At 41.7% G+C, this 22743-nt stretch overlaps 2 protein-coding genes across 2 annotated transcripts in view; both read left to right on the forward strand.

Moving 5' to 3' along the window:
- LOC136767847 (butyrophilin subfamily 1 member A1) overlaps positions 1–18141 on the forward strand; it is a 37126-nt gene extending 18985 nt beyond the window's left edge. Inside the window, exon 8 of the mRNA XM_066721884.1 lies at positions 17249–18141. Coding sequence (XP_066577981.1) covers positions 17249–17787 — 539 coding nt within the window. The 3' untranslated portion in view covers positions 17788–18141. The remainder of the gene's footprint in view (positions 1–17248) is intronic.
- On the forward strand, positions 792–8686 carry LOC136767884 (major histocompatibility complex class I-related gene protein-like). The gene is made up of 7 exons (XM_066721941.1): positions 792–964; positions 2727–2987; positions 4317–4583; positions 5896–6183; positions 6536–6643; positions 6942–6992; positions 7246–8686. The coding sequence occupies exons 1-7, from the start codon at positions 877–879 to the stop codon at positions 7290–7292; spliced, it is 1110 nt and encodes a 369-aa protein (XP_066578038.1). The 5' UTR covers positions 792–876; the 3' UTR covers positions 7293–8686.
- Positions 18142–22743: the final 4602 nt, after the last annotated feature.

The following is a 22743-nucleotide window of genomic DNA, read 5'->3' on the forward strand; positions in this document are numbered from 1 at the left end:
GAAGCACAGTGCTGAAGTTTAACAATACAGTCTACAGGATACAAGAAAAAGAGCCTAAAGCATACAATTTGAGCATTGTGGGAGTTTTCTGTGCTACTTTGCGTCACACTGGTTGGTCTTAAAGAGGTTTACTTTTCAAGAGACTTACCGGACAACTGAAATAAGGGTCACACATGGCAACATACAGAAGTCCAACAGTGTTTTTGGGAAAATCACTCCGACACCGTGTGCAAAGCTGGTACATACCTACCCTAAAAGATGGCTCTACCAAATATTAAGGTGTGAGGGTTAAAAACGTATACAAGCAACATATCATCACCGTATAAGGTCGTCTGCTAAGACATAAATAATAATAATATTTTTTTCTTACAAATATTTCCCAACATAAAACCAATGTCACCTTACAATAATTGATTTTGACTGTCAGTGTTTTTAAATAAAATATCAAGCAGAACAAAATTGAAATGTACCATTTGTAATTCAGTAATATGAGAGAATTGCAAGGCTCTGTACACACGACGATGTTCATTTAGTTTTGGAATCAATTAGGATACGAGTTTATCATAACACAGATAACGATATACTATAACTATAACGTATATGTGTGACATACATGTCTCTTCGTTGACCATATATATGCACGCATATTAATATACTGTATGTATGCTATAAACAATCCGCAGCTGGGATCGATCCTTGGGAAAGTCCTGGATATTAGTTGTCAATTCAGTGCACTGGTCTCAAAGTCATTTCACCCAGAAGCAGCCGATCAGTAGCCAATCACCACAGTCCGCTCGGAAAGGAAAGTGAAAGCTGTGTGTTGTCTGTTCGCAGTGTCTTGGTTATTTGACGTGTAGTTGCAGTATTGTCTTTCTGATGGCTTTGGACACAAGCTGTTACACGACAGAAATGAACTCAGTGAAGTTGCTTGTGCTTCTCTGGTGCATCGAAGCAGCTGATGCAGGTGGGCGATTGATTGATATACGTAATACTTTAAAGCTTCCTCCTGATTGTTCTTACATTCTATATTTCTGGCCGAGTTCCATTGTATGTTTCATTGCATTTTTAATCATTAGATTGTGATCAAAATAATGTTAACTCATTCCTTTGTTATCTTTGTCAAGCCGTTGTGACATTTAACCCTTAACCGGATGATAATTACTATGCATTTTTGATATCAAAAATGGAATTTCTGATCTCAAAAATGCAATTGCTGATATCAACAACGGCAGATCATTCTTGATATCAACAATTGTTGATTACATTTTTGATATCAGAAATTATGGATTAAATGTCACAACGGCTTGCCATACAGTCCTCAACTTCCATTCCAACGTAAATCAACACCCTGGCACAACTACAAATCTTAACGCTAGATAATATAAACTATTATATAGGGGTTTTTTAACGTTTTTATAAGTTTTTGTCTTTGAAGAAAGGAATATACTTTCTGATTATTTTGGAAAATGTTTTATAATAACAGTAAAGCCTTCTGAGTAGAAATCCAACACTTTATGCACATTTGTAACCAGGTGTCAATAGACCCAAACATGTGACTTGTATAGATGGGGTAAACTGCCCAGGAAAATAATAATCTTGCCCCATCATGTATTCTGACCTGCCCCATTTGAAAAAATGACTTACGACACTGATATATTAAATAATTCTGTTTAATTCATGATTCAATTAAATATGTTCTAAATAAATTAAATAAATGTTCAGTTCTGTTAAATGTTGTGTAGTTCTGTTAAATGTGTAGTGCTGATTTAATTCAATTATTGTAAGATGGTAATAATGATGAATATTTGTGATTTTAATCAAGATGTTACTTTTTCATGGCACTGTGTTTTGTTATTTAAGGTAACATGCATTGTTTTATAAACAAACATTTTGCCCCACACTAGGGGGCATCTTCTCACAGGAACAGGTCAAGACACCCCTTTTTAAGAACAAATATTTTATTCAATTATTAAATAGTTGATGAGTTTACTTGGATTTTTTCACATGTAATTTGTACATCCTTCTATGGACTTTGTCTTTCAACTGTTATAATTCAAGATTTCCTTCATGTGTCGGAATTAAACAAATTCTACCTTGGGGGGGTTATACACTATTACGAAAAGAAAAACAGCTCGACAGAGATTCACCAAGAAACAAAGGATTGCGTACAATGCACAGGGGGGTGAAATGTAATGTACAGACACCGACTGAATATAATTTTGAAAGTGCCATTTTCTCATCATTGTTCTCAACCGTAAGTAATCAAACCGGAGAATTATGAATGTGCTTTTTTATTACCCAATGTTTAAATTTTGAATGAAAGGAAACGTCCGGGGGGCGAAGTCTGCAAATCCCCTTTCCTCCAGGCCTCTCTGAAGATAAAGTTATGTAAATAACAGTTTTGTTTTTACTAAAAACATGAGACGTTCTTTATTTTAAATATTTTGAATATCTCTGTATGTAATGTAAAATCTTGGTGCATAGTTTAAAATGTGGTTACCTCCAAATACAGCAGTTTTCACAAACATGCACACAAACTGCTCCCACCGGTTTGCTCTGGGGAATTTTTATACATTCAATAATTCTGCAAGGAATGATCTGTCTAGTATTCTACCTTTTAAGTTTTGCAGATGAAGGTATCTCTGCTGAGAATTCAACACTGTTTTAAGATTCTGTCAATTCTTTGTAGTCAACAGCTTGTTATATCTCCTTGTGTCCCCCTCCAGGCTCACACTCACTGTGCTTCTTGCACACGTTGAACAGCCAGCGGACCAGCTTCGCCGAGTTCACGGCTGTGGGGATGGTGAATGACTTACACGTGGAGTACTACGATAGCGACTTGAAGAAGATTGTGTCGCGCCAGGACTGGAGCGTGGCCTCGGACACCCAGGCAGAAATGGATATGAGACTGGCAGCCACAGTGGACAGCTACCACAGCATACGTACGAGGATTCGGAACATCATGCCGCGCTTCAACCACACAGAGGGTGAGTGGGCTGACCGGATGGGAGCCTTGGCAGCTCCAGGGGATGGGGAGGAATGTCCTCCAGGCATGCCCAGCTCCATACTGACAAGTAACTCAAACACAGAGCACATTTTTCCAAAACTACCAAAGACTAATTAATTGAATTGAATTACGCACACAATCATATGTATATGTATGTATATATGTGTGTGTATCATCATCATCAGGCTGTGTGTATATATATATACACCGATCAGCCATAACATTATGACACTGACAGGTGAAGTGAATAACACTGATAATCTCGTTATCAGGGCACCTGTCAGTGGGTGGGATATATTAGGCAGCAAGTGAACATTTTGTCCTCAAAGTTGATGTGTTAGAAGCAGGAAAAATGGGCAGCGTAAGGATCTGAGCGACTTTGACAAGGGCCAAATTGTGATGGCTAGACGACTGGGTCAGAGCATCTCCAAAACTGCAGCTCTTGTGGGGTGTTCCCGGTCTGCAGTGGTCAGTACCTATCAAAAGTGGTCCAAGGAAGGAAAAGCGGTGAACCAGCGACAGGGTCATGGGCGGCCAAGGCTCATTGATGCACGTGGGGAGCGAAGGCTGGCCCGTGTGGTCCGATCCAACAGACGAGCTACTGTAGCTCAAATTGCTGAAAAAGTGAATGCTGGTTCTGATAGAAAGGTGTCAGAACACACAGTGCATCGCAGTTTGTTGCGTATGGGGCTGCGTAGCCGCAGACCAGTCAGGGTGCCCATGCTGACCCCTGTCCACTGCCGAAAGCGCCTACAATGGGCACGTGAGCATCAGAACTGGACCACGGTTATGGCTGATCGGTGTATATATATATGTATATATATACCACCATGACGTGGGTTATTCCCCTTCTGAAATGGTTCCCCTTTTCTTGGACATAGTCACAAACTAACTTTTTAATTGGAAAAAATGTGTCCTGTTTGATTGTTACATATTTGAAACTTGCCCTTTTTGCCCTTGCCCTAATTTATTTTCAAAATTGTACAGATTAAATAGCATTTGGTAATTCATTTGAATCCATTTCTGAAGGTGTCGTTGATCAGGTAAATCAGGTGATCTATGATGTCATAGCTCTGCAAGACAAGTTATCTCTGAGATGACTTGTCTTGTAGAGGTATGACATTGGCAGTGTATGCTGCTGATGATAGACAGTTTTAATGTCTATGTTGAAATAGAAATAAAGACAGGTTTAGGTTCGTGTTTGTATTTGATTGTTTATTTTAGTTAAGTGTTAATAAGTAGTGACTCTTGCTCCTCCCTGTGTGTAAAGTGTCAGTGCTTCAGCTGTTCTGTGTCTGGTGTCCTGCAGGAGTTCACACCTACCAGAGGCAGGCGTGCTGCGAGCTGGATGATGACGGGACAACGAGCGTCTGGGTCAGGGACGCCTATGATGGGCAGGACTTCATGAGCTACAGCAGCGAGAGCCACTCCTGGACTGCCGCCGTGCCACAGTCCATCACCGAAAAGCTGCACCTGGAAGCCACCAAACTGGGTCTGATCCACTTCTACAGACCAGCCTGCATCAACATCCTGAAGAAGTACCTGCAGTACGGCAAGAACAGCATCATGAGGAAAGGTAGGTCTCATCTGCCCATGCAGTGACCACTCACAAGTGGTTTATCGATTACATTGGGAGACTTTGGTGAAGTCAAAAAATGGTGTACTATGTGTGATTTCTGTGGCTTCTATGCCTTTGAAATGTTGATGTGTTACACTATGTTTCAACTAAAGTCTGCAGTAGTGGCAGTAGCTTGTCCCAAAAGTAGCTGAAATGTGTTGAAATTCGAGTGTAAAACAGATCTCAGCTCTTGACAATTATATTGGTGTTAGTGTCTGGCCCGGGGTGTGTGGATAAATACAGGACAGTATAGGGCATTATTGTTTTTACTGTAAAGCTGTGTTGAATACTGTTCTAGTTAAAGGGATAGGTGCTAAAATTATTCCCAAAGTTAGTTAATACCTAAAGAGTTCAACTTCCATTTCCAATATTGTTTGGGGAAGATCACTCTTATGCTTTCTCTATGGAAAGGTTTGTTGTTTCTTGTTAAAAAGTGACTCATTTGAACCTCTGCCAACTGAAAGTCAGCAGCAACCTAATACAGGTTTAACCTCAGGTTTTTGGAGTTTACCTGTCTGGCAACTAAAGCTAGTGTACATACTCAATTATAAACACCCTCTTGTCCCTACTAAAATTGATTACTCATACACTCTGGCCTGTAATACCTCAGTCCCCCTCCCCTGGACAATACAACACTCTTACCATAAAGCACTCGCTGTAATTCTCACTTATTTTCTCCCTAACTTCCCTTCTATGGCTGCTATTACTTATTCTGTACTAATCCTTTTGAATGCCTTACTGTACCTCTTTCTGGCCTATTGGTAATCATGCCCGCTCTGAATTCAGGGCACACTGAACCTATCGCTCTGGTATTTTGTTCTTCATTTCAGTTGATTTGATTTTCATTTGATTTATTAGGGTTTTATTAGTCAGTGGTGCCGTGACCATTGACTGTCAACCCTTTTGAACTTTTAAACTGTCAGATGTCACTCGATGGAGGTGATGCCATGCAAAAGGCACTTAATTTATTGGTGGTTTATTTCAATAGATTGCATATTCCATGCCTAGTGAGTAGAAACGGGTGATGAGTTTCTCATGATTGGGACAATGTACTGAATTTAAGGAAAAGAGCAGCAGACATACTTCACTAAAAGCAAGTTGCTAACCTCACATAACTGGCAAAAAAATAACCATAGATTTACAGAGATTTAAATTTAAGGGTTAAAGAACAGAGATTTTTGCAGCACATGTGTTAAAATAAACGGGGCGGTGGTGTATCTTGTTTTCAATTAACACTTCACTGACAAGTCTTACCTCCCTTATATTGCAGTGTATCCCAGGGTGAGGGTGATCCGCAAGCCCTCAGTTGCCCAGGGAGAGACTCACGTCACCTGCCTAGTGACCGGCTTCTACCCCCGGACGGTGGAGGTGACCCTGCTCAGAGACGGGCATCCAGTGCCGGGAGAGAAGGTGACGGGTGGGGAGGTGCTGCCCAACGGAGACGGGACCTACCAGCTGAGAAAGACCCTGACTGTGGATGAGGACAAACAGTGGCTGCATAAATACTCCTGCCAGGTCAACCACACCAGCCTGGACAACAAGATGGTCATTGACTGTGGTGAGGCAGTGGTGAAGCTGAGACTGATTTTTGTGGTGACAGATTTATTATGATTATGAATCTGATTATGAAACCAGAATACTGTTTTCTAAGCACTTAATTCCTGCCCTGGCTTATGATCTAGACAGCCAAGTGATACAGTAAGAGTTACATTTAGGTCAACAAAGGCAACATTAAAGCTATAGGACAGGGCCTATGTTCAGCCTCAAAAGCTCTAGTATATAGTATATTCAGAAGACTACACTAAAGAAAGGCTCGGTCCTGCCCTTTCGAGTAGTTCCACTACTAGTGAAGACATGTCTGCCAGCTCTCTAATGCTCTCTTTTGATGTCTTCTTCCCTGATCACTGCAGAACTAGAGCCCGGCCCAGATCTTACCATCATCATCCCAGTTGTGGTGATTCTGCTTGCAGTTCTGGTCCTAGTTGTTGCAGGGGTCGTGCTGTGGTGGAGACGAGCCCGTGAGTGACTCCTCTATCTGCACTCTAAAGCATTGGCATTTAGCAGTAGGACAGCTTATTAATGTACATGTGCAATCTACCCATTCCCCTTATGTCCCCAAGCTGGGGACCTCCTTGCCTTCACAAGATCCCCTGTCCTCCTACAGATCTGTTGGCAAATACAGCTAAATCAGAGGGCATTGGTGTGAAAATACATCAAGTTTCTAATGCACTTTTACAGCAAATACTCATAAGATCTGCAAGTTGAATGATGTTTAAGGCTAATGAGAGACTCATTAATGCTGTTACTTATGCCTAGGTAACAGTATCCCTGATGGGCAAGTGGACATTCGATGCAAATACACTGCAGGTAAGATCAACCCATTTCAAAAGTTTGGATTCTGGCCTCTTGAGCAGCTCAACATGTAAAAGCCTCCACTCATAGTGCAGACGGGGCCCAACAGGCCAGACAGAGCTGGTTCCAGTATGGCCAGTGTCATGCCCAACTGTGGCTGGAGCCTGTGCTGTCTGGACTATAGCAGAGGCCCAGATTGGAGTCAGCGCTGCCTGGATTTGAAACCTTCCTGTTTAAAGAATGTCTGGTTCTATTTCTTTGATCACAGCTTCTCGACAGTCGGCGTCTTCCTCAAGCTCCTCCGTGCGAGAGTAAGAGAAGAATACGACACTGAGCAGAGACTAGAAGAACAATGTCCGAGTCAGCTGAGAGAAATACTTTTGTACATTATGCTGCTTTATGGACAGTCTAATCAGTATGTGGCCATGTTCCTGGAGAGCCACAATCCTGCAGGTTTTATAGCGGCTTTAAACACATGGTCATTTTGACTAATTGAGTCTAGTAATTGTTTGCATAAAAAAGAAATAGAAAACGAAAGCAGAGAGGCTGGCTCTCCAGGACCTGAGGGCTGGTCAGTCCTGTAATATGACACCTTACAAGTTAAGACTAAAAAGTGGGGTGTCTGTGTGACCCCCAGGTAGGCAGGCTAGATCTTAATAGCCCTGGTTGATTATATTACACAAATTGTATAAATACATGAATCTCACATTGTCTCTGTAGAAGAACAAGAAAAACATAGGTACACATATGCGTCCTGTGTAGCGATGCAGAGCAGGGGTTTCTGGGTAAGCGTACCCCACAGAGGCACAGAGGAGCTGACATGCACATGCAGACATGCAGGAGCTGTGATCCTATGCGTCAAGCACTGATTGGTTGAGCAGGAGATTCTGATAGCCATGGCCAATCGCTCAGTGCTGGGGCATCTGGTGCACAATGTCTGGCTGTAGGCCACTGCAGCAGGTCAGAGAAATGATGTGGTTACATATGAAAGTATTTAAAATGCATCTCATTCATTTTGAGGAGTCTAACAGCTGAATATGACATATATGTATTTAATTCAAATATTTACTAACATATAAGAACAGATATGCAGGAGAAGTTCACATACGCAGAGATGTGTGTATATATGTTCTAGTGTTAAGTCTCTAGCTATTTATAGCAAGACAATATAGATCTGCACATGCAGGATGCAATTTGTGTGCGTCATCGGAACTTGCAAGTATGTTAGCAGACAGCTGTGCGAACGTCTGTTTATGACACCTGTGCATGTATGCAGAGATGCAGAAGTATAAATCAGCCTTAACATGTCAGTGAGGGGGGAAAAAATAGTTTTACTATTAGTTAAGCATTTGTGTTTGTATAGCATTAAATGTCTATCTGAAGCCATGTCTACATGAATTCCCTAATAGCCCTGTACTCCAGTCAAAATATGCCCTGACTTCAGAAAGGTGCTGTAAAAGTGTTTAAAGGACAAAGTAAAAGTGCATGCACACATTTATAAAAAAAAAATGTGGTGGGACATTTCAGATACGTTTTGTTTGGAGATCGATAAAAGCACAGGGCAAATTTTACAGTGGAAGAGAAAGCTTTAAAACTTGATACGAGTGCGTGTGAATGTGTGTGAATGAGCGAATGTGACTCCAGAACATGTTCATGTTATTGTAGAAAAATGCACTTGACAATGTGTGACAATAAAGTGATTTCCAGTACATGGATGTGAGCTGTGCGTGATGTTGGCTTCTCTCGCCCCTTTAATCGAAAGGTATCTTTTCAATGCCATCTGATCCAGCCCAGGACCCAGGAAGCCCCAGTCCAGCAGGTTAAAGAAGTGGCTTCAATCAGTCGCTATAGGGCCCTGTGTTTTTTGGAACTTGTTTTTAAACTATTGTAGTCATGCAAAACTACAGGCCCTTAGCTACAGATCCATGTTCATTTCAATTAGGGTAAATTAAGTTAAATTATAAGATTTAGGGGTGGATGTGACTAGTTAAAAGGACGCCCTTTCACATTTCTAATGTTGCTGGTAAAGAACAGTTCTATTGAAAGCCTAATTGCTCAACACTGTTTTAGTGACGCTCTACCCCAATACAGATGTGCCTCAGCAGCTCGCACTGAGAAACTAAAGAAGCACAGTGCTGAAGTTTAACAATACAGTCTACAGGATACAAGAAAAAGAGCCTAAAGCATACAATTTGAGCATTGTGGGAGTTTTCTGTGATACTTTGCGTCACACTTGTTGGTCTTAAAGAGGTTTACTTTTCAAGAGACTTACCGGACAACTGAAATAAGGGTCACACATGACAACATACAGAAGTCCAACAGTGTTTTTTGGAAGCACTCTGCTTCTCTACACGTCACCTTTTGGCTGCCTGCCTATGTTGGGGAAAAAACAAAGGGATCTTACTGCCACCTAGTGAGTAAGACTGGAACTACACAAACAGTCACACCTTTCCTGTTGTAGCTAGTGCCGAGGTCTCTGGCCCTGGTCCTGGTCCTGAAGAGACCGTATGCAGGCGGTTTTCTAGCTGATCCCTAAATCACATAGAGTTGGAACAATCAATCATCCAGTGAGAGAAAAATTGCTGCTCATTAAGTGAAAGGACCTGAGGTGCTGCAGGATATTCAGGCATTTGTTCCCATTGATACCACAGTACTGCATTGATTAACCAGGCAGATTGTCTGTATAAAGTAATGATTTATGGGGGTGTCCTATACGTTCTGCTGGACTGGGCATCTCCAGGACCAGGGCTGGAGACGACCGAGCTGAATCGACCCTTTTATACGTTTTCAGAATTGAGATTTCAAATTCAGTGTTAGCACCTTTCATGGTACAGGCCCTCACAGCGGTTTACAGAAGCACTGTTACTGTTTAAAAACAAAACAAATAAAAACATACTAAAGTGACTGACTACCTGCCTTTGTAGCTGTAATGAGCATCGTCAACCACTTCTCAATTAAGTCACAGGTCTGATAACAAAATAAAGGTTTATTGAGAACTACTTCCATTTCAGGAGATGCTCTTTAAAGGGTAGGTACACCTGTCTTAGTTTCACAGTGATAATATAACAGCAGTCTCCATGGCCACCCTCAGTCACAATGTTTACATTTTTTCTTCCCCCAGTATCCATTATGATCTATCTGCCAGCAGCCTGACTCAGTTAAAGAAGTGATTTGGTCAGCTAGTGATCTGGTGGCAGCGCACGCAGCTAATGAGATGTAGTGTAAAATGTGCACCTGGTATGAAACGCCCTGACACTGACCTGACACAATAATTCACTTCCTAAACTTGAGAGCCCTTGCCTCCAGTGTTGTGAAGCCTGTGGGGATTTACAGAGAATCCCAAACCCTGTCACAGTATTACACTAAAGAGATTCAGTTTCTTTGAATCTGTCTGTTGGGAGGTTAACTGCTGCTGTCTGTCTGTGGATGGCAGTGTTAGCCAGGGTGTCAGTACGTGTGTGACTCTGTCACTTTGTGCCAGCCGGTGTGTGTCGGTTTGTCAGTGTGTGTCGGAGGGATTGCTCAGTGATGGTGCGAATCTGTTCTTTCTGATACTCTGAATAAAGCCGTGGTGAATCCACTGTGTGCAGTCCGACTGTGCTGCATTCTGGGGAGATATATTTAACTCCAATATATGGGTTTTTATAGATTGTCTGAAAGATGTCTTTTGCACAACATTTAGTTCAATCATTCACAAAGCGGAGAGACACTTATAACAGAGGTTGTACCCTGCTTTTAGGTCAATTTGAAATATATTTATAGTACCTCGGACTGCAATCAGCGTGTTTGTGCGCAATTGATTGTAGCCAGCCAGTACAGTATTAATTATTGGGATATTCTGTGCAACAGTTGAATCCATCAATCTTTCTCAGAGTTCTATCAATCAGCTAGATAGAACACTTCTGGGAGGAACTGGAATGGCAGGGCAGGATAGCAATTATTATATATGTCTTTCTTGGCAAACACCCTTATCCCGCATGACTTACAGTTTACACGAGCATTACGGAAGTGCAGAAATACAAATCAATCCAAAATTCAATCTTAGCATTACAAAAAGGCAGTAGTAAGAATTGTAAGCATTACAAGAGTGAGATGTTACAGTGTTCCTCTGGGTGTCAGTCAAAAGGCTCACAGGCCGGTGTGAGACGTTACATAATGTAAATACAGTGTAAACAGTGCACTGACTGACTGAACACTACAGTACATTTACATTAGCACAGGGGTTTCCAAGCCTGTCCTGGAGGACCCCCTGCCCTGCTGTTTTTTTATATAACTGAGTCTTATATTGCATTGTTAGTTCAGTTAAGGAATCAATTAAGCAATTACGATCTCGGTTGGGACCGAGGTATCCCAGCAGGACAGGGGGTCCTCCAGAACCGGTTTAGGAAATCCTGCTTTAGCACACAGAGAAGCTGGGGGAGTAAAGGGGGGATATTGACCATTTCACTTTACATAAAGGTCCATTTGTTTTTTATTAACTTCTTAGCAGACACACCTACCCAGAGTGACTTACAGTTTTCACAAGAAACATTTTCCAAAGCATCACAAAGTGCAGTAAATACAGTCCACAACAAAAATAATGTGTAATAAACCAAATAAACAAACAAGTGCAGAGTCCTGTCCCTGGTGTGTGGTAGGCGTTGGGACCTGTCACTCAAACCTGCTGGACCAATGGCCGCATGTGTGCACAGACACGAGTGCAATGGCTGTATCTCCCAATCATAATAGCTGTTTATTGTGGTTATTCAGTGCAGTACACACAGTTTCTAATGTTACACTTTGCTGTTCCTCAGTTCTTCCTCATCTGGGCTCTGAGACACTGCTCTCCAGCTGGGATTGGCCTGCGAGTCTGTCTGTCTGTCTGTCTGTCCCAGGGATGAAGTCTGACCGTTTAGAGTGGCTCTGTGTGATTGTCCTGCTGCTCCAGCAGACCTCAGTGTCAGGATCAGGTACAGTGAGGACACTTTTATTCTCCATAATGAACTGAGCTCAGACACTCAACAGCAGGGCTTCAACACAGCACAGCAGCCCAGCGCAGCTCAGCTTCAGCTTCTGCACCAGAGACACAGTCACTGCACAGCTCACACCAGTGTCTTTTTTCAAACATTTAACTTCAGTCTTGTGTTTTTTTCCACAATTATATATATAATATATATAATATATTTTTAATAAATACTGGTCCCACCAGTGAGAGCAGACACAGCAATGCAGTAGTGTGGGAAAGCCTGTGTTTTTCATAAGGGTGTGACTGCGCAGCTTCCCCTCAAGACACGTGAAGTTCTGATCCATAGACGTTGATTGGACTTGGGCTTCTATGACAAAAAAAAACATTAACAATATATTACCTGATTCATTGGGAAATTAAGAAACGTGACAGTCATTATTAACGTAGCCAACATCGCTAATTAACAGCTGAGTTACTCTAAGGTACGGTGCTTAAATGAAGGCAGAATTAATATACGTCTTTTATTTGTGTCTCAGCTCCACTCCCCAGTGTCAGTTCTCAGCTCCTGCTTTAGCTTCATGTTGGCTGGTTAATGATGGCTAATGTCAGCCATTCATATGTCCCATATAATACAATACTAATATATATTACTTCCTATATTCTTCTGTAGAATTGTACATAAATATGATGTACTGTATTATGTACTACAGTATTCTACATAATACTACACACATACTGCAGTGCACTGTTGTATTCTATAGTACCATGTGATGTAGTATAGTACTTACTACAGCACTACAGCAGATACAGCCATTACTGCTCCTATTTCATAGTGATATCACTTGAGCCAACTGTGTGTTATTGTCTCTCCAGAGAGGTTTGAGGTTCTTGGTCCACGTTACCCCATTGCTGTTTACCCTGGAGAAGACACTGTTCTGCCCTGTTACCTCTCACCCAACATCAGCGCTGAGGGCCTGCAGATCAGGTGGTTCAGAGAGGATTACTGGTCTCCTGTATTTTTATATCAAGGCGGTAGGTTTATATTAAAAGATCAAATGCTGTCCTACAAGGGCAGGGCTGAGCTTTTCCCAGAGGAGTTCAGGAAAGGCAACGTGTCTCTGAGACTGAAGGATGTGCGCAGCTCTGATGATGGACTGTACAAGTGTCTGGTCCAGTATGCAGACTCGTATGAAGAGGCTCTTATTGATGTGGTTGTCAGAGGTGAGTGGTTTATCACAGTTATTAGGATCATCATGCACAGCATCAGCTTTTCTGCTTTCTTTTGTTTTGTCAGCACTAGTCCTTATGAGTCACTGATGACATTATCTCACTGACAAACAACTGGTATAATACTGTGCAGACAACACTGTACTGGTCTGCTTGTGCACTTCATAGCAGCTCTGAGCAGGATGTGTGTGCAGCTGCTGTTGCTGTCTATGGCGTCTCCACACACTGCAGTCTGGTGTCTGACTACACTGGGACTGAAGCCACAGCAGCTCACAGGACTCTCCTGGGAATGGGCTGTAGTCGGTGACAGAGCATTGCAGTCGGGGGCCAGAGCACTGCAGCTGGCACAGCTGGCACAGAGCAGACCAGTGTCTGTGCTCATGCTCACTGTAATAGAGCAGCTTTTATAAAAGTGTCCATTTGAGTTCTAGCCCTCGTGTTTATTTTTGTATTATGATATCTTCATAAGTTAACAATTTCAAAACATAATTTCCCCCAAATAACTTAAAAAGCATGTTGACCTCTAATTAAAATTTTGATTTTCCTCATATAACACCACCTGATACCACAGTGTTTTTCCCATTTCCCTCAAGCCCCACCTACTGCTCTTCTCCAGACGGTTCAGTGTTTGCTGTCACAGATTGATCTTTTTAAATTTCTAACCTCATTTCATGATTTAGTTCATTAGTACTGTATCAGAATATAATCTTCAACAGTTGAGCAGGTCCAATATTTTCTGTTAGTATTAAATAGTATTGGTTTTAAATGTGTAATCATACTATTATCTGTACATGTTTTCTTGTAATGTTGTGGTTTTGTCTTCTTTGAAAGACACTGAAACACTTTTCATAAAATGTTGAATGACCTATGTGAGATTGATACAAGACATATATTTTAAATGTTTGTTAAATATGTCAACTGTTGACAGGCCAGTCCTCAGTGTCCCTCCACTCTGAAGGAGGTCAGACCCGGCTGGAGTGCAGGTCAGGGGGCTGGTACAATGAACCTGCAGTGATCTGGACAGACAGGGACGGACACGACGTCACATCACTGTCCAACACCACAAAGCAGAGAGACAGTGAGAGGCGTCTCACTGTCAGCAGCTTCATCACAGTCAGACAGGAGTCCAATGTCTTTACCTGCCTGATCAGAAATACAGTACCTGAAGCAAACTGGGAAGCCCAACTCCACATAGCCAGTGAGTATTAGATGGACAGCTGTCATGGTTGAAGTTGCTCAAATTGCTGTATCACAATATACAGTGAAAGATGCTGGCTTTTCTTATACTGTTACCTAAACTGCTTTATTAATCTGATTTATCTTCAATTGGTCTATTAATAGACTAAGATCTATTTTTGAATTGTGTGTTTGGGTTTGTAAACTGGATTTACAGGTTCATTAGAATCCATCTCGTCCCAGTGCTGTGTGGCTTCATCAGTAGGGATCAGGCCAGTGTCTGAGGAGCTGAGTGTCAGTTCCTGTGTGTTAATGCTGCTGTTCTGTTCTCCAGGGGACTTCTTCCCTGACCCCTCTGGGTGGATGGTGTCTTTATTCCTAATGGCCGCTCTCACGGTGGCAGCAGCTGCTCTTCTGATGATCCAGTGGAGACGGATGGATAGTGAGTGATCAGTGTTCATGTGTTTGAACTTGTTTAAAAAACAATTGTGACAGTGTAAGGGGTTGTGTCCACACTGTCGGGGCTCTGTAAGGCGGGGCTCAGGAAACTGTAAGTGAAATGAGTGCAAACGTGGTGATTTATTTAAAATACAGACCAGAGCAAAACCTAACTCTTAATTGAGTCTAAACTAAACATATAACAAGTCCCTCTTTATACTAATGATTATAAACACAAGCACAGCAACCAAGTTTTGTCCACAAACCAAAGCCATCGTCAGTTCAATGCACAGTTCCGTTTGATCAAATCCAATCCTTCTCTTAACACTTGTAACAAAACTCTCCAGCTCATCTCCCCGGCTGTCCTCCTGCCTCTCCACAAGGAGAAGTCTCAAATGTCTTTATTTTATCGAGGAGGCGAGCAGGTAATTGGACTCCGGGTAAATCACCCCACCTGGATTCAGGGAGTGCCGAAGCTTCACGGGGCGGTCGTTCGCCACGCTGCCTGGTACTGCATCATGCAATCATACGACATCTCACATTTTCCCAGTGGACCATAGTCCAGTCAGTGTATTGAGAGCTGTTGATTACAGGGCAGCATCTTCTCAAGCTGAGGTTTGCTGGAACATGTTAATTGAGTGACAGACAGAACCACTTCCAGGCAGAACCAATGTCACCCCTGAACAGTTGTCTTTGCCATCACTGATGAAAATCCCACACTGTAGAAGCCCCAGTCTCCTCCGACCATTTTTGATCTGTGACAGTGGAGGAGTGTTTCTCATGATCATCTGGGGGCAAATTGTGATTTTGTTGTTGTTGGAGAGTTACGGTAATTGAAGAGTCGGAAATAATCCAGACACGTGTAGGGTGAATGATAGGGCTTCATATGATATATTAACCCAAAACAGATCGTAAAAACTGTTTCTTGTCAAACCCTGTTCTTCGGAGTTGAACTATGGCGCAGTAACACAGTAAGGCCCTCCTCGTATTACATAGACACACAGGGAAAGCATGCAGTTCTTCAGTAACCCTTTACACCCAGGTGCTTCCCACTGCTAGAGACATGTTTACAAATACCTTACTGTTATTTCACACATTTATAAAGGTTCTCGAGTATTAAAAATACCCTGGTATATTAAAACCCAATGAGTACCCAGAGTATCCCATACCTGTACCAACCAAAAAACATACAGTATAAGGACAATATATCAGGAGTATGAAAAACAATACACATACATGATGTGGATGGTAGTCAAGGTGGGTTCCAAAGAGGCATTTCTCCAGAGATCATTGAAGGGGAGCATAGGGAGGCACTTCATCTGCACATACTACAGTCATCAACTGCTCCCCATGGGGTGTCACACGTGGGACTGATCACACAGGGACACAGTGGATTGTTTAACTAAAAAAAGCATTTGTATATCAATATTATTCCTGCTGTGTGCACAGTGAGTGTGCGGTGGGGTATTTACCTGTGATACAGGAGCCCTCCTACCAGGGGCAACACCAGGGTAGTTCTTGGGGTGGTGGGTGTCCCCCTAAATCTATCCGCCTCCCTACTGCAAGTAAGTATATCAACCATAATACACTGCCCTCTTGTTTCAGGAAAAAAAATCATCAAATCTCCAGCGAACACTTTCAAATGGAAACGCCTCCCTCGAAATCCATGTCTAAGTCAACCCATGCAGTATAAATTGATGTACCTGTACTTCTCTCTGTTATAAAAAAACAAACCGCAACAAACATTTTTATTCCAGCCTTCACCAGAGACTCACAGGATAACTGTTAAACAGGTCTGGCTCATGATTAAAATCAATAAATAAGTCATTATATCTGCATCTGTATTGTATGCAGTTAACTGAAAGCCTTTATCTCTGAATTTTAGATTCATCTTGGGTTAATTAATTGAATGAAATATAAAAGTAAAGACTGATATGTTGAGTAGAAGAGAAACAAGCGGTGCTAGTTGTAATGCAGGTACAATGCAAGTGTGTCAGTGTGTCCAGCAGCTGCTGTGCTGAGCCGATGGACTCGGGTTCAGGTTTGGGAAGCAGCTCAGTGATCTGCGCAGATGGATGCATGTTTGGATGTCAATAAGTTTTATTTCACCTGAAGCTACAATACAATCAGTTCCGTTAAAAAGCAAGTCGTTGTGTGTCAGACTCTCTGTTCACTGATCAGGACATCACAATAGTAAGAAATGCTTGTTTAATTATTTCTGTTTGTTTAGAGGCTATACACGTTGACTGGGATATGTGCTAATAAAGGCAAAATCGGAAACTTACATCTCTGCATTGACGCTCGGATGTAGAAAAACGGCACAAAGGAGAAGAGGTTTGTTTACAGGTTTGCAGGAGAAAATGGCTGCCTAAGGACATTTGCAGAAAATGTGATGAACTAAATGTTAAACACTTGAACACTAGAGGCGACACGTCACAAGCTAAAGGTCTTTCTGATCCCAGTGTTTCCTCTTGTTTTCCCACAGCTGATGTGACTCTGGATCCTGATACAGCACACTGTGCACTGACCCTGCCTGAGGATGGGAAGAGAGTGAGATATGGAGACAGACAGGATCTCCCTGACAATCAGCAGAGATTTGATTACAGGCTCTGTGTCGTGAGCAGAGAGAGCTTCACCTCAGGGAGACACTACTGGGTGCTGGAGGTGAATGGAGGGTGGAGAATAGGAGTCACCAGAGAGTCTGCAAACAGGAGAGGAGACTTCAGCTTCACTCGCCAGCGGGGATACTGGTGTCTGCACTGTGACTCCTCTTCTCTCTCTGCTCTCACTGACCCTGAGACCCGCCTCCCTCAGACTCTGCGTCCCAGGATGCTGGGGGTGTGTGTGGACATTGAGGAGAGACGGGTCTCCTTTTACACAGTGGAGTCCAGGGCTCATATCTACACCTTCACTGACATGCACTTCCCTGAGGGAGACAAGATCTATCCTTTCTTCTATACCTGGGATACAAACAGAGACCTTGTGATTCTGCCTCCTGTTGAGACTGAAACGGGACATTCATGAGAAAATCGTTATTATTATGATGATGTCGCTCTGTGGCTCCTGCGCTTCTATATATATGTTGTAAAATAAGTGTCTCTTATTAATTCAGTTATTAGTTCAGCTCTGCAGCCTCACGGGTTTCTGACCGAGTGAAACACCTTCGTTCATTTAGGAAATCAACACGTTAATAACTTTCTCATTATTACTATGAATATCATGTATCATGAAATAAAAGTTTGATTTGCTTGATTTTGCACTGAAAAAACGAAATAAAATCTGAAAATGGGAGATTTTTCAAACGTTATCGCCCACATTGAGAGGTTTCTATTGGTATTGGAAAACGATTTGTTTTTTTAATAAACTTAAAAACCTCTATTTACCTCCATATTGTGATATTTTGTCCAGTAACGTAATTGATGTTTTAACACCTGAATATTTGATGAATGAAATACAAAACATTTACAAAAATGTGTTTTTCATTAACCCTTTAAGCTCATAAACCCATAAACTACAACTAAACAAGTAACTAACAATAAAACTACTACTAATAATATGAAACTCTATTTATATACTTGTAAAAGGTGAATGGATTGCTGCAACAGACATAAGACAAATGACTAGATGTGCACAGGTACATTGGAAGCATTGGTGTGGCGTCATCAGTAGGGATCAGGCCAGTGTCTGAGGAGCTGAGTGTCAGTTCCTGTGTGTTAATGCTGCAGTTCTGTTCTCCAGGGGACTTCTTCCCTGACCCCTCTGGGTGGATGGTGTCTTTATTCCTAATGGCCGCTCTCACTGTGGCAGCAGCTGCTCTTCTGATAATCCAGTGGAGACGAATGGACAGTGAGTGTCTGGATGCTTGTGTGGCATTTCATGAGTTACATAGATAGTGGACAGTGTGGAATCAATATGAATGTGTGCCTGGATGCTTGTGTGTCTTGTCCTGAGTTTAGACAGATTATGTATCAAACCATTCACCTCACTGCTCTCCATGTGACTCTCACTCTGTGAGGTTATTTCACTAATCCAGGGGGTAGGACGCCTGTAACAGTCAGTCAGTGATATACTCAGTGTTTTTTAATGTTTGGGCAGCAGTTAAGAGGAACAATAAGTCTACCAATCCCTCAGTTTGAGGCTGCAGTCACTCTGTCTTTTACCCAGCCTGTCTGTCCCAGCTGGACCAGTTAAACCAGAGCTTCATCACTGGCAGTCAGGAGTCTGTCAGCATTGTTATTCATTCCACCCTCTGTATTTTATTTTTATTTTTCTGCAGAGAAAGAGAGACTGTTTGAATCTCAGGGTTAGTAAAGTAATTAACAATTATAATCCTTATCTGTAGTGGCTCCTTATTCATGTTAAGTTGCAGCACCGTTAAAAGGACATGATTCCAGCCCTTTTCATTTTTCTGGTATTTCAGTAAAAAGCCACAAATAACTATTACAATTAAATCTGCAAAATATAATAAATATAATGAGTTAGATTGTCTTTAGACCTTTATTAGTATAACAGTGTGCTATGTTTGATTTGCAGCACTTCCTCTACTTCGTAGAAAGCTGGGTAAGTTTTCTACTGTCACTGTGCGGTGAAAAAAGATGAAAGAACCAGGAATCAAATGTACATTATTTATTTATTTATTGGCAGATGCTAAGGCCACTTAGATTACACAAGCAATTTGCTTTGCATTGCACTGCATGTTCAAGTATTTGAACGTTAAACAGACGGTAAAGAATCATGGTTCAGTACTGCATGCTTCAGTACAGCAGACTGTGCAGCTGCTTGTGTTGAGTCAGACTGAAGCAGTTTCACAGCTGATTGATACTGGTCGTGTGTAAGTCTTGCTCTCGGGCTGCTAATAACCCACAACACTGTGTGAGCTGCCATGTAAGACTGCTAGGTTAAGCTGGCAGCAGGCCCAGACTGGCATACCGGTCATTGGACCAGCAAACTGGTCTTGCAACCTCCCCCCCATACCCCCCCTGGTGGGCCATCACATTGACTGTTTTGTTCGCCTCCCTCCCCCCAGGGAACAAATCACCAGCCCCCCATGGTTGCCACATCCCCTCCGCTATTGCCCTTGAATTCCATTGTCGAAGTCCCAATCTGACCCTGGTTGGCCACAATAAATACATACACTGAGGTGTTTTCCAGCACTGCTATTCTTTACTACAGTGCTGTGTGCTGTAGTGTATTTGAAAGTGCCCAGGCCTGACACCAGTGTCTCTGACTCACTCCTGTGTGTCTTTGCAGATGAGGAGTATCAGTGGACATTCAATGGTAAGTAAATCCATAAAGACATTGAATTCTCCTCTATAGCCAGTAGGCGTCCATCTCACATAGCAGCCCTTTAAAAGCATCACTCCTGCTTTTACCCACAGAATGAGCAGATTGTCTCAGTGTGAATAAACATTCACTGTCCATGGGTTAGTATTATTATAAGTGTTTAGAGGCAGAGAAATGTTTTAATATTTTTACAAGATATAATTAGCAAGTGAAGCTGTAAGATGTATGTTTATTTTCTTATTTTTATTGTAATCTAAACAAAGTTGTATTGTCATCAGTTATAAGAGATATAGAATATTAAAGCAGTTTCCCTGTCATTAATGGACTGTCTCTTTCTCTGCAGTTTGTCATGGACGATGGGGTGAGTGTTTAATGAGTCTCTATGAGAGGCAGGGAGCCGCACATCCAGTCACTGCTCTACCCACATAGATCTTGGGTCTCAGAAATTATTTAGACTTTTGCAATCATATGAGACAACAATTTAATGGATCAGGAATGATTAAAAAGTTTCATTATAATAAGATAATCCAATTTGACCATTAATCATGGTAGTTATTATATTTAAACCATGGGAATAATTTACATTTCTTCAGCACTTGCTGAGTGCTGGCAGCTTTTGTCGAGAGCTTGAAAATCAAGTAATTTCATTTTTTTCTGTGGACTTATTCCATTTTTATATATACATATTGTTTCACTTTGTGGTTGGCATCTTTTCTTGGCCCTCTGTAATAATAAGTCTTGCTGGCTGCCAGCTCAAAGCTGTGGGGAACTGAGAGGCCAGTGGCTGCCGTGATGTGACAGTCGTGTGAACCTGGCAGACAGGGCTGCAGCAGCAGTGACAGCGCAGAGACAGATATGCAGCATTAGCTGTGGGTACTGAAGGCAGGAGACGGTTGGGTTCTGGTTGGTTTGGTTGTCTGCGGTATTGTTGAGAGATCAACAATGGGGTAGTGGAACTGATGAATCTATTTTTTTCGTCTGTATGGCGGACTCAGTTGCGACACTATAACATCAACACTAAGTATTGTGTCAAGGAGAACTGTGGAGAAGTATTGTGGGACATAAGTATCTTAGAAAACAGCTGTTGGAACGATTTTGTTTTGTTCATGGGACAACTGGAGCATCAATCAATGAGCAGCAGGCGCATATTGGTATACTAGTATGTTGCGGTTATTTGTGTTGTTGTGGTGGGAAGATATATGCTTGCTCCGTATTGGGTTGCCCTGACGTTAAGTGTTTCCTATGAAGTCTTGCATATTTGTACAATTCTGGCATTGCTATGCTAATGAAATGTGCTAACTAATGCCTGTATATGTTTGTTTGCTTGCGATCTGCATATTTGCACAAGTCTAGAGTGGTTATGCTATTTTCTAGGTATTTTGCATATTTGCAGATTACTATAGCTGTTATGTTACTGTTCCCTATGGAGATTTGCATATTTGCACACAATTCTAGAGTTGTATGCTAATGAAATGTTCTAATTAATGCCTGCATATGTCTGCTTGCCTGTGATCTGCACATTTGCACAGATCTAGAGTTTTGATAACGAAATGTTCTAACTAATGTCTGCTCATGTCTGTTTGCTTGTGATTCACATATTTGCACATGTTTAGAGTGGTTTTGTTATTGTCTCTACAGTGAGGGGAAAAAGTATTTGATCCCCTGCTGATTTTGTACGTTTGCCCACTGACAAAGAAATGATCAGTCTATAATTTTAATGGTAGGTGTATTTTAACAGTGAGAGACAGAATAACAACAAAAAAATCCAGAAAAACGCATTTCAAAAAAGTTATGAATTGATTTGTGTGTGTGTGTGTGTGTGTGTGTCAAAAAATGGCCTGGCATCCCGTCCTGGGTGCATTTCTGCCTTGTGCCCTATGCCTGCCAGGATCGGCTCCGGCTTCCCCGCGACCCTCACCAGGATAAGTGATTTTGAAGATGGGTGGATGGATCTAAATGTACTTTTACATTACATATATCAAAATGATTTACAGACCTCTCTAAATATTTGAAGATATGTTTAAATTAAAGATCTCTAAATGATAATTTGGCTTGCCCTACAACCCCACAGTAAGCATATAATAACTGCACTCTGTAAAGAAAATGATATTCCATTGAAAATAGGTTTAGGCACTGGACACGGCTCCACACAAAGGTTGAGGAATTTCTACAAAGTGTCGTCATTGAAACACGTTAAGAGAAGCACCATCTTGGTGGGGTGACTGTATAATATACCTGCTGTACTGGTTCTTCAGAGCCTTGCTGACCACCAGACACTTTTTACATGAGCATATTAATACAATTAAAAATGTAATATAATTGTATTATTTTGATGTTGTTTTTGGTAAACAGCTATCGCTCAAATACATGCAATGTTAAAAAAGCCCAGCCATCCAAACAGATATCAAACCAATAGAGCATGTTATAAGACGTCACTGGATTAACCCCGATATTTAACCCAAGATATTTCTGGGATGGTCTTGTCCAGCTTAACTTTAACAATTTTGACTTTACATGATACTGGTCAATATTTATACTATACTATACTATATACTATATATATATACTTTATACTATATATGTATAGGTATGTGGGTGGACATATGGGCAGACACAGAGAGATGTACAGAAATGTGTGAGTATAGGCCCAGCTGGAGGGCTGGGAGGCTCTTCTGCAGAGTGGGATTCACTGAAGGG

This window comes from Amia ocellicauda, chromosome 14 (genome assembly GCF_036373705.1).
Source record: "Amia ocellicauda isolate fAmiCal2 chromosome 14, fAmiCal2.hap1, whole genome shotgun sequence".
Lineage (NCBI taxonomy): Eukaryota > Metazoa > Chordata > Actinopteri > Amiiformes > Amiidae > Amia > Amia ocellicauda.